Source organism: Callorhinchus milii, unplaced genomic scaffold (assembly GCF_018977255.1).
Source record: "Callorhinchus milii isolate IMCB2004 unplaced genomic scaffold, IMCB_Cmil_1.0 Scaffold5, whole genome shotgun sequence".
Taxonomy (NCBI): Eukaryota; Metazoa; Chordata; class Chondrichthyes; order Chimaeriformes; family Callorhinchidae; genus Callorhinchus; species Callorhinchus milii.
In genome coordinates this window covers 46,255,387-46,267,699 of record NW_024704746.1, presented here as the reverse complement: position 1 = coordinate 46,267,699, position 12,313 = coordinate 46,255,387, and the positions used below count along the sequence as shown (strand labels likewise).

Genomic DNA, 12,313 nt, shown 5'->3' with positions numbered 1-12,313 from the left:
AGCACATCCTCAGCAGAATCCAAAGCCAGGCTGTGAAGCAAGTGCAAATTAACACAGAAACAATCAATGCCAGAGAAGCTTTGGTCACAGGCATGAATCCTGTTGTGATCGCAATTCAATGGCATCTTGCTTCCTATCTTCAAACCTGCAGCTGAATTACAATAACCTGCAGTTTATTTACAACATGTTAAATTATATACCCAGTAAATTCTCAATAACCCTATTTGTTATTGATGTGTATTTCGCCCACAAAATACACACTGAATCCTTGATGTGAATAAGGTAACACTCTTCCTTGTAAAACAATAAGTAAATCCTTTTACAAAGTAAATATTCAGGTCGATGAATATTAGTTAATGTTTACTCAGCAAAAATGGGAAGAATTGGCATTTTTGCGTTCATACCTGGTCCAATCTGACACAGTGTCTTGCACTTACTTTGATTTCTCTTTTGTATTGCTGTCTGTTTAGGAAGCCTGTTCTTGGAAATATATTTTTAAAAACCTACTTCATTCATTATATGCTGAATCTCCTGCATTTTCTCCTCTCTGTCTTCAATGCTTCTGTTCACCATCACCATTTCCGACTTGAAATTTGTCAAACTGCTCTCCAGCCTTGATTTTTCCTAAATGAATTGCACAAATAAAGATTGTATGTTGGATTAGTTTGACATGGTGTACATCAAAGTACTTGATAAACTATATAGGTTATCGAGTACGTTGATGTACACCATGTCAAACCAAAAAATTCTCTATCCGACTAGTCATAGTGTCAACATATAGTTGCACGGTTTGCACTTTGAGATCATGCATTGGTGTTTGAGAGAATGTGCAGATCTTGGCTTTCCTCTCATATTTGCTGGACTTTTGTTCTCCATCAAGGATATTCCTATTACACCAAATCTGCTAAACTGTGACTTGGATCTTCCTGGGAGGTCTCACTGAACTTGGAATAAGAATTTAAGCAACTTCCTGTTTGGGGAATGCCTTTTGCTTTTGCCTAGACTAGCTTTTTAGACTATTTTAGTCTCTAGCCTAAGGCGAGGCAATGTTGCATGGTATAGAAATAGGGGTGAAATAAGGTGTGTGAATTGTATATTCTATTCATCTAGTTTAGGAAAAATGTAGTGGTTTATTGTCTTCCTGTTTGAATGTTGTGCACAAGGATTGGAAAAATCTTGTTTTAAAATATTGGGTGTAACCCTCCATTACTTGTGATTAATGTCCATCTTGTTACATTAACCAATCTCTCTTTTTTTTTATATTTACAATTGATCAATTCTGGTTGTTTTCATTATGACGAGGAAGAAGAAAAGCAAATCCATTTCAGGCAGGATTGCTGAGTTGTAAATGAGTAATTGAAAATATGAATGTGCCTTGTATTTGGTATGGCATCTTAGCACATCTTTGAAACATCTCAAAGCACCTTATTGGATTTTATTGAATTCTACAGTACAGTGATGGTGTACTTGTAGGTGAAAGTGACAGCGAATTTGCATACCAATACTCCACAAACAGCCATTTTAACTGGGGAATTGTTGGTTACATCTCTGGGAACAACTCCCTTCNTTTTTCAATTCGTGCCATGGTATCTTTAACGTCCAACTTGTTCAGGTTCCAACTGAACCTGGACCTCAGTTTAACATCTCTAATGGACAGTGCATCTGGCAATGCAGTGCTCCCCTGACACTGTATTGGACTCTCGGCTTAGATTGTGAGTTTGAAGAGCACGTACCCAGAATATGTGGTAAATTGAACCACAACCAAGTTAATACCTAAAAAAGACAATTCTTTGCTAATAATTTGAAAACTTTAAACACAAATATAATTCTATACAATCTTATTGCAAACTATGTGTATCTTAAAAGAAAAAGTGATAAAGAGCTTTCCTTGATCACAGGAACATCATATGCAAGCTCACCATGTAGCAGTTTGCCAGACGTTTCTTCTTAGTTTGCTCCAGGTCATTCAAGGAATATCTCATTCTTATCTCAGTACCCTTGGCTTGAGCCTGCAACTGTCTCAACTCAGCTTCTTTCCTGTTCACTTTCATTAAATCCTGTGAGGTAGAGTTGCAGTTATTACAACAGTAATTTCATATCTTTGCTCCTGGCTGTGCCATTAACATTCTGTGCTCGGTACATATAAATCCTTCAAAACATGCTTTTATTCAAAAATGGCTTGAACAGTAAATATACTGTGTTCCAATGATAAGTGCCAGTTCCCAACATACCCGGAGTTCAGTCCTCAGCTTCTCTGTCGTTTCTTTCAGCTGATTGATTTCCTTTTCATCCCAGCACTTGGCTTTGAATCTCAGATCACTTGACCCTCCAGAGATAAGACCAGATTTTGTGAAATGTGTCCCATCCAATGCCACAGTCTGTGATGAAACAAGGAAACTAATCAAGTAACTTACTGTGAAATGATACTTTTTCAAAAATAAAATCTGATTAATCTTAAGGGTACTGTGTACAGTTCTGGTCGCTGCAGTACAAAAAGGATATTGGAGAAGTCGAGAAGATACAGAGGAGGGCAATCAAAATGATTGAGGAATGGAAGGACTGGACTATAAGGAGTGACTAAGTAAATTGGGCATGTTCACACTGGAAAAGAGAAGACTGAGAGGCGACATGATTGCCATCTTTAAGATTCTAAAGGGGTAAGACAATATGGATCACGACAGGCTATTATTTCAACTTATCCAGATTAGTAAAACCAGAGGACACGGCCTCCAATTGAAAGGGGATAAATTCAAAATGAATCTATGCAAACACTATTTCAGTGAGCGAATAATGAACCTGTGGAACAGGCTTCCTATGGAGACAGTTGAAGCAGGAAATGTTGATTCTGTCAAACACAGGTTAGATAGTTTTCTTTTAGGAAATAACATTATGGGATATAGTACATAGGTAGTTTGGGACATATGTGCATGCAACTGTCAGGAAGGTGGAAGGTGAACTAAATGGACCTTTGTCTTTTTTTGTGACCATTTCTTATGTTCTTATATAATATGTAGCAGGAATTCATCTATTCAAAGCATTCTAATATCTGCATAAACTCCTGCTGTGCACCAGCTGAACTTTTCTTCAAATTAAATATTTAAACCATATTCTCTCCTCATTGATACATTATGATACACAAATGGGATGCAACAGCTAAGGTCATATTCCAAACAAGCACAAGAACAGGCAGGTCAATCGAGAACAAGTTACTCGGGGAAACTAAGGATGCTTTTATGCACGACAATATCAAAAGATCAAGTGGTTCCACTTCAAAGTGCTCCATAACATGTTTCCGGCAATTTTACCCTGGTGGATTATTAAGCATGCATAATTTAATAGTATGGGGGATGGGGAAATTGGAAGAGAAATTTATTTCCTTACTTGAAGTCTCTCTGGTCCTTCAAATGCAATTTGACGAGCTTCTTTCATGCTCTCGCATACCAGGGCGTTCCCACAAACAAACTGGATAACTTTCTTGAGTTGTGGTGACACACTTTGAACAACATCGATCATCATTTTGGCTCCTTTAATCTCTCGCAGCCGTTCATTGGTTGGTTTTATCTGTAATATATTTATTAATGCTATAGTACATCATATAATTTCTTTACATTTCACTGCAGGAATATTTCTGTGAATTAATCAACATTCAATTATCTGTTGCAGTTAATGGGGGGGGAGGAGGAGAGGAGGAAGACAAGGGTAGAGAGAATAAGAACTCTGGTCTCACTTCTGACATTAATTTTAATCTCTCCGACACTGCATAATGAAGGCCATATTGCATATTTTGTACTCTCTTCAAACCGATAGTCAGATCAGATGGTCCACTTTACTCAGTAGATTCAACCAAGGTTTCAGAAGTGCTTGACAGTGGCCAAACCTGACCCCGAGCCAAGGGGAAAGGGGGTAGGTGACCATAAGCACAATCAAAAAGGAAAGTCTTTAGGTGGGATTTGAAAATGGGTAGGAAGGAGACAAGGTGGAGGGATTGAGGGAGAGAGTTCCAGAATTTTGGGGCGTAGTGGCTGAACTCACAGCCACCGATGGTAGAATGGAGGCGACGAACAGGAGGCTGGAGCCAGCCGAGTGGAGGCAGCAGGTGGGGGAGTGGGTGGTAAGCAAATCGAATAGGTTGGGAGGCCCGAGGGCATAAAGGGATTTGAAAACAAGAGGATCTTGAAATCTATCCGTTCAGTAATTTGGAACCAATGGAGCCTGGCAAGGACTAGTGTGATGGGGGTAGAGTTTTCTTCAGGTGAGAATCCGGACGGCAGAGTTCTGAATTAGTTGTATTTTGTGTAACGTGGAGCTGGGGAGACCAGCGAGGAGGGCATTGGAATCACACAGGAAATGAAGAAGGTGTGGACACGGGTTTCGTCTGCTTTTGTTGTGAGGTACGGATGGAAATAGGCAATGTGACGGAGTTGGAAAAAAGCAGTCCTGTTCTGGGAATAGATGTGGGCTAGAGAGGAAAGCTGGGGATCAAACCTAACACCTAAGTTGCGCATAGGTTCGGTGAGTTTGAGTGAGAGCCGTGAAAGTTGAGGAGTTCAGACCCGCAGAAGAGAAGACATTGACAGTAGTTAATGAGCATGACTTCCGTCGTGCTGACCTTCAGCTGCATTAGGTTAAATATTAGGTTAAAGGGGACTGCATTTGAATTTGAACTTTGCATTTTTAAATTGTCAAATCAATTTGACTAAAGCCTTTCTTTTTTCTTAACTTTCTAATGGTGTTTGAACTTACTTCAAGGTAATCGAGAGGCAAGAACGTCTCCGGCTCAGCCCTTCCCTCCTTCAGATATCGAATGCAATCCCTTGCAACTTTTTCAGTGGAAACCACAATAGCATTGATGTACCTGCCAAAGATTTTAGTGGCAGCCAGCTGGTACCTCTTGTGGATGGGGTGGCATAGATCCACAAGTCGTCCATACTGTATAAATAAGATGCTACCACATAGTCAGTGTGATTTTCCCACTTTTCATTCAGAAAACAAGATGGCAAAAGAATATGATTGGATGTGTAACAGTTAGAATTGTGTAAAACAAATATTTCAAATCATTACCTAAGCAGTGCAGGAGTTTGGGTTTTGGATCAGTACTATGCACCCATCAGACTTGAAAATGCAAAATTGTTACTATTCACAATTATTATGGAAAAAAACGTTTCCCACTAGTCTGTAAATTGTAAACGTTTCAAAATACACTAGGATCAGGTTGCAACCCTGGAGTTGTGTAAAATTGAAATACAGAACTGTCAAGGACCTAACAATTTGACTCAAAATGCAAAGGCTTGTTAAAAGTGAATCAGAAACTGAAGTCTTATTTTACGCGCAAAGATCACCAACACTTTTTTTTAGGGATTCCTGCTTACCACATGTTCTGGGTACATGCGCTTCAAACTCTCAAAAATTTCAGCTTTTTTCTGTTGGCGACGTCCTTCGCGATGATCAATCTTTGCGTTCTGCAAGTCCTTGGCTACCTCATTCAGCTCTTCACTGACTTGGCCTATACGGACTTTAGAACTCTCAATATACTTAGTCAGTTCTTCTTCCTGCTGTTTATGCCCACCCAGAGTAGTCCTAGTTTTAAAAAGTTAAATATGATGTTGTAATATTCATAGAATTATTCTGGTGAATATAGTTGCATATGACTTGAAAAGATCAATTGATAGGGTATAAATGAGATTGTACACCACAAGAACAAGATCAATTTCCAATAGCAAAGGAATATCCTACTTTGCTAAATATTAAAAATGGTTCTTGGCTAAACTAGAAACAATTCCCCTCACAATAATAATCCTTGCATTTGATATTGTGCTTTTCACGTCTTCTCGACGTCTCAAAGCGCTTCACAGAATAGACTGTAAAGTGAATTGACTGTATATTTATGGGCGAAATGCGGCAGCCAATTGCGCTCAGCAGTATCCCACAAACAGTTGTGGATTGAAATGACCAATTTATTATTGTTTTGTTTCGGAGGGATTATTATTAGGTGTGTAGAGTAAGGAAACTTGCCCAAGCTTTCGCCCTGCCTGGAACTGAACCCAGGTGTCTCGCTTGCAAGGTGAGTGCTCTAACCGCTGAGCTACAGGACTCTACACGCCTGCAATGAGCTGCAGTAAAACAAGTGCTGATTTTCTAACCTCCTCTGCTGAGGCGCCGACTTGATCTGATATTATAATAATCCTTGCAATTTTGATACAGATTCTCAATCGCTTCAATCTCATGTCATCGAGACGTCTCAAAGCATTCCACAGAATATACTGTGAAGTGAATTGACTGTGTATTTTATGGGCGAAACACAGCAGCCAATTTCACTTAGCAGCGTCCCACAAACAGTGATTGAGTAACCAAATTACTTGGAAAATTACTTCCAAAATTTGGAAGTGTTTATTACCTCCTCAAAGTGGTCCGCCAATCAACTAACAACCAGGTTTCTACTTAGTGCTAGGTAATTAGGTGAAGTAAGGAGACTTGCCTAACAACTTTGATTGTGGTACACTGCTGTGTGCAATTGTCTGCCGTGTTTTGCCCACAAATATACAGTCAATTCATTTTACTGTATATTCTCTGAAGCACTTTGAGACGTCTCAAAAATGTGAAAAGCACTATATCAAATGCAAGTATTATTATTATTATATAACTTGCACTTATATAGCGCCCTCCACGCAGGGTAGCGTCTCAAGAGCGCTTAACTGGCGAGCCTGACTCTGAGCCGGGGGGAAGAGGAAGGTTTTCAGGCGGGACTTGAAAAAGGTGAAAGAGGGGGCAAGGCGGAGGGAATGAGGGAGAGTGTTCCAGAGTTTTGGAGCATAGTGGCTGAAAGTGCGACCTCTGATGGTGGAGCGGAGGGTGCAAAGAACGAGCAGAAGGCCAGTGCCAGTTGAGCAGAGGTACTGGATGGTGGAATGGGGAGTAAGGAGGTCGGAGATGTAGTGAGGTGCCAGAGAGTGAAGGGATTTAAACACGGTATGAGGATCTTGAAGTCGATCCGTTTGGTGATGGGGAGCCAGTGGAGCCTGGCCAGAACTGGTGACATGTGGGTATGGAGCTTGCTCCGGGTCAGTATGCGGGCAGCAGATTCTGAATGAGCTGGATCTTTTGAATGGTGGAGCTAGGGAGACTGATGAGACGTGCGTTGGAGTAATCCAACGGGAGGTGACATTTTCCGAGATGAAATGGAGGTGGTTGGCTAAGAAGGACTTGAACTATGCGAGTGCGACTATGCGACTCCCTCTGCCACAGCTTCCGCCACTCCCCACTTACGAGGAGGGGGGAGTGGCAGAAGCTGTGGCAGAGGGAGAAGGCAGTGTGGATGGTCTGGGTGGGGTGGAAGATGACATGGGTGGGAGGGGAAGGAAGGACGATGCAGTCAAGCGGATGTTTTCAATCTTTGAGGTAAAAATCTTTGAGGGCCTAAGGTTTCGCCCTGTTCGGGAATCAAACCAAGGTTCCTCTCGCTTGTGAGGCAAGTGCTCTAACCAATACGCCGCAGGACTTTTTGGTCTGCATGATCAATGGTGTGACTCGTCATGCAGAATTTTACCATCACTGGAAAAAACCTGCAATTGTGCAGCAATATTATTTTGCTGTCTGAATGAGGTGTATTACTTTGTAAATGAAAACTTACTTGCAGTTATCAATATATTCCTCCAGCTTTTCTGCTCTTTTCAAATGATCTTCTATTTCATGTTCTGTGTGCTTAACTTGGAGCTGAAAATAAAAATTAACTCCACTTTAATATCTTTATCCTTGGTTTTAAAATTTCACCTGTACTGGGGAAATAATAATATAATAATAATCCTTGCATTTGATATAGCGCTTTTCACGTCTTCTAGATGTCTCAAAGCGCTTCACAGAATATGCTGTAAAGTGAGTTGACTGTATATTTGTGGGCGAAACGCGGCAGCCAATTGTGCACAGCAGTGTCCCACAAACAGTCATGGATTGAAAATGACCAATTTATTATTAAATCTGAGAAAGAGATTTAATAAAATTTAATAAAATGAAAGAAAAAGAAATGGAAGGAATCTAACCTGTTAAGCATAATGGAACTTCAAAGATCTATTCTACTTATTTTAAAAATGTTAATCTTCAGACCACATCATCATGGGAGCACCAATGCTTTGGACCATGCACACATTTGTTGCAGTGGAGCATGTCGACTTCTGCTCGTATACTTATATTTCTGTTGCTACAGCTGCTGTAACAAATCCTTACTTGGCCAAAACTGAATAAGAACAAATTCTCTCAAAATCAACTAGGTCAGGTTTGTTTATCGCACAAAAGTGATTGAAATTCTGACAAAGATTCCAAATTGCATGCAGTATCCACAGGATACAACTATTGAGTCAGTTTGGCTCAGCTGATTGCTCTCTTGCCTCTGGGTCAGAAGATTGTAGGTTCAAACCCTGAGTCAAGTCTTTGAGTTTACAGTCTAGGCTGATACTCTACCAGTACTCTACTGGGGGAGCGTTGAATGATGTTTTAAACTGAGGTCCATTCTGCTTGTTCAAGTGTAACTTAAAAGATCTTATGACTTATCAAGATGTTTCTTGCACTGTCCTGTCAACAAACCACCCAATAAATTGGTCATTCATTTGCTGTGTGTAGCACTTTGTTGTGTGTAAATTGGCTGCTTTATTTGCCTACAAATCGCTTCACAGAATATGCTGTAAATCACTGCACAGATATCTGTTACATTGGTCATTCTTAGAGATTAATTTTATTTAATAAATTTACATTTCACAGTAATTCATGTGAAGCACTTTGAGATGCCTTCTGACATGATAAGGTGTGATATCAAATGCAAGGATTATTATTATTAACAGATTGATTTTGCTGCCCAGTCCCCAAAAGACTTTGTGAGATTCAGCTCCTTTGACAATAGGAATTGATCTACAAGGTTGTGAGCAACATCAATAATATGACTTCAGGAATGTTGCTTAAAATAGCTATTGCTGAATAATTCCCATAAATATACAATAAAGCTTCACACTAGGCTACTTACTGTACAAAGATGTTCGTTATTGGAACTGTTATTGATTTCATAGTTAGTTTGCAACATAAATTCATCCCCCTACATTCATACCAAAAATAGGTCATTTATTGTCTGTCAATTCTATCAAATTACTTCCAAATCTTTACTGTTCCTTTGATCTAGTTCCAGCTTGTCACGGTCAGCCTTCTGTTCCCATCTCAGTTTCTCCAATGTTTGAGTCATGGTGGACACCTGTTTTCTCACCAGTTCCTTCAACTCCTTGTATCGTTGAATCTGTAAACACAAAGTATTTTTGAAGTCTAATCCAAGGTCAACAAATCGGAAACTACAAGAGACTATCAATATATAACATAGTCGCCCACAAAATATAGTCAATTCACTTTACAGTATATTCTGTGAAGTGTTTTGAGATGTCTTGAAGACGTGATACGTTGCTATACCAAATCGAAGGATTTCTGAGTTTCCTGAGTTCTACATAATAGAGTTTCCTGAGTTCTACATAATAAGCACAGTTGAAGTACTTATAAGGGGGCCATTTTCTCTTTCCATAGTTACCTTGGAGCCTTTTTAGTGCTGTATTCAAATTGACTGCTTTGTTTGCGTACAAATTTACAATCACTACACAGATATCTGTAACATTGTTACATTAATTTTATATTGATTGTATTAATCCATTTAATAATTTTAATTTCACAGTAATTCCTGTGAAACACTTTGACGGGATAAAGCGCTATATCAAATGCAAGAATTATTATTATTAACTGATCGATTTTGCTGCCCAGTCCCCAAAAGAAGACTTTTGTGAGATTCAGCTCCTTTCACAATATTAATTGATCCCTCCTCAAAAAACGCCCCTTTGATCTTTCTAACCTTACAAATCACCGTCCCAATTCCAAACTGCCCTTCCTTACCAAAGCTCTGGAGCTCATTGTCAATCACCAGCTTTGCTCACACCTCGAGCTACTCCAGTCTGGTTTCCACCCTGCCCATAGCACAGCTTGTCCAGGTCGCAAACAAAGCCCACTCTCTGTGATCAGGGCTCCCTCTACCTTCTTGTTCTCCTGGATCTCTCCACCGCGTTCGACATAGTCGACCACACTATCCTCATCCACCACCTCTTCTCCCTCGTCCACTTTAGTGGGACGGCATTAGCCTGTTTCTAGCCCTACCTAACAAACTGCTTGCACTTTGTTTCTTGACACGGTTCCTCCCCCACCCTCACCCGGTCATCTGTGGTGTATCCCAGGGTTCCATCCTTGGCCCCCTCCTCTTCCTCATTGACATGCTCCCACTTGGTGATATCATCCTCAGACATGGGGTAAACTTCTGCCGAAGTTCTCTCTGCTTGTCTGGCAGACATCAGGGACTGGATGAGCGAAAACTTCTTAGAACTAAATGTCGAAAAGACAGAAACCATACTTATGGGCTCCCGTCAACGTCTTCTGTCCTGTATCTCTGACCTCCTCAACCTCCCCGAGCTATCCCTCACTCAGCGAACCGATGTGCAACCTAGGCGTCAGGTTCAACCACAGCTGTCCTTCCTTCCCCACATCTGGTCCAACCAGGACTGTCTTCCACCACCACCGCCAATTGCCCGTGTCCAATCGTACCTTACCCCAGATGCAAACGAAATACTCGTCCACATGTTTGTCAACTCCCGACTCGACTTTTGAAATGTCCTTTTGGCCAGTCTCCCCAGCTCCAATATGCACAAGATCCAGCTAATCCAAAATTCCACCCTCAGATACTCACCCGCACTAAACTCCGTACCTGTAAGTGGAAAGTGCTACGTAACGCAAGGATTATTATTAAAACTATTATGGTGTTCTTGTATTAAAACATGTGCTTACCTGACTCTCCTCCAGTTCCATGCTGTGTCCTCTGCTGATAATTTGTTTTTGTACCTTTTGCTCAAATGCATCCCATGCTTTATTCACATCTTCAATCTCTAACTTCAACTCCTTCACCTCTTGCTGATGTGTGCTATACTGCCTCTCACTGTTCTCCAAAGATTTCTTTGCTATCTCGACTTTTTTAATGTGGTGGCTCGTATTTTCCTTGCCTTTGATGTAGTTGGGTCGTTTTTCATTCAGGCTAAATTCATGTTCTCTAATGTTGTGGTCAGGAAAAGAGAATTCACCGATTAACAATTAAGTAACTAAAATGAAATCCATTTGACGTGGCAGCAGTGTTACAGCACCGCTGAGTAACAGCTCTCATTGCTGTGGGACTGCCAATCGCAGCTGTGCTGTTGTGGACAACTGCCAAGCAGAACCCAGGTGCTTTTTCAAATTGCAGGGAAATGATCACCAGATTACAGATCTCGCAGCCAAATCAACACACAGTCCTGGGAAGCAATTCAAGCTCTCAGTACATTTGATTTTAGAAAGATGCAGTCAGAGAGATGAATTTGGATAAAACAAAGGAATGTGTTTGCAAAAGGAAACTGTACTGAAAAGAAACTAAACATGGAATCAGGGCTTAAACAGATAATAGTTTAGACAGTGCCTCCTGTAGCTTTCTGTTGGAAAGATCTCTCATTTCTCCATTCTTTCCCCCATGTAAAGTTGCATTTAAATCATGTACTTAGTTTTTTCCTCACTCCCTTTTCTTGAGTTGTGACCGCTTAAACATGCAGTTTAGGTGAAAAGCAAGAAGTCCCCTTTTGTATGCATTGTGTAAGTATGAGCATTTATTTGTGCAAACTATAAAATTTAAACAAAACAATATTTAGTTTTTTTTCCAAAGTGTTTTCTGGAGCCTTTGGAAACATTTATTTAGCCAAGTTTACAACACTGGCTAATTAAATAAATCCATAATCTTGTGACACATTTACCCAAATATTTGGGTCTTTGTACATCATTGTACCACCCAGCCAGTCTAATACAAAAACACTTATAATTTTCAGTTTGTTTTAAGTTTTGAAAATCTACTCACATTCGGTACAACTGTATTCCTATTCTATTTTTTGTGCAATGACTTACTTAATCTCCTTCTCTATCTGTTGCTGTTCTCGGATCAATTTACCCAGCTCTTTTTTCATGGCTTTCACATGTTGCTCTGCTGCTGTCTGCCTCTCTTTCCAACTGTTTATAATTTTATTCTTCTCTTGGAGCTTATTGTCCAAGTCCTCTATGAACAACTCGTTGTGGTATAAATGGAAGAGCTGCAACTGAATCCTGGTGTTTTTCAGATCTTCTATGAACATATTGTAACGATCTGCCTAAATATTCAGTCATAAGAATATTCAATATCATTAAATCACCCAATACAAGTGACCAGATGCAAATATTCTTTTCAAAATATATGAAAGGC

The 12,313-nt window shown here is 40.1% G+C and overlaps 1 protein-coding gene across 2 annotated transcripts in view; it reads right to left on the bottom strand.

Annotated features, from left to right (window-relative positions):
* LOC103179412 (structural maintenance of chromosomes protein 1B) overlaps nt 1–12,313 on the bottom strand; it is a 31,303-nt gene that overhangs the window by 14,050 nt on the left and 4,940 nt on the right. For both annotated transcript variants that reach the window (XM_007894697.2, XM_007894696.2), the window contains exons 5-14: nt 11,983–12,221; nt 10,849–11,107; nt 9,131–9,271; nt 7,628–7,710; nt 5,370–5,577; nt 4,744–4,929; nt 3,382–3,561; nt 2,232–2,378; nt 1,920–2,057; nt 508–624 (exon numbers count right to left, since the gene is read on the bottom strand). In XM_007894697.2, coding sequence (XP_007892888.1) covers nt 508–624; nt 1,920–2,057; nt 2,232–2,378; nt 3,382–3,561; nt 4,744–4,929; nt 5,370–5,577; nt 7,628–7,710; nt 9,131–9,271; nt 10,849–11,107; nt 11,983–12,221 — 1,698 coding nt within the window. The remainder of the gene's footprint in view (nt 1–507; nt 625–1,919; nt 2,058–2,231; nt 2,379–3,381; nt 3,562–4,743; nt 4,930–5,369; nt 5,578–7,627; nt 7,711–9,130; nt 9,272–10,848; nt 11,108–11,982; nt 12,222–12,313) is intronic.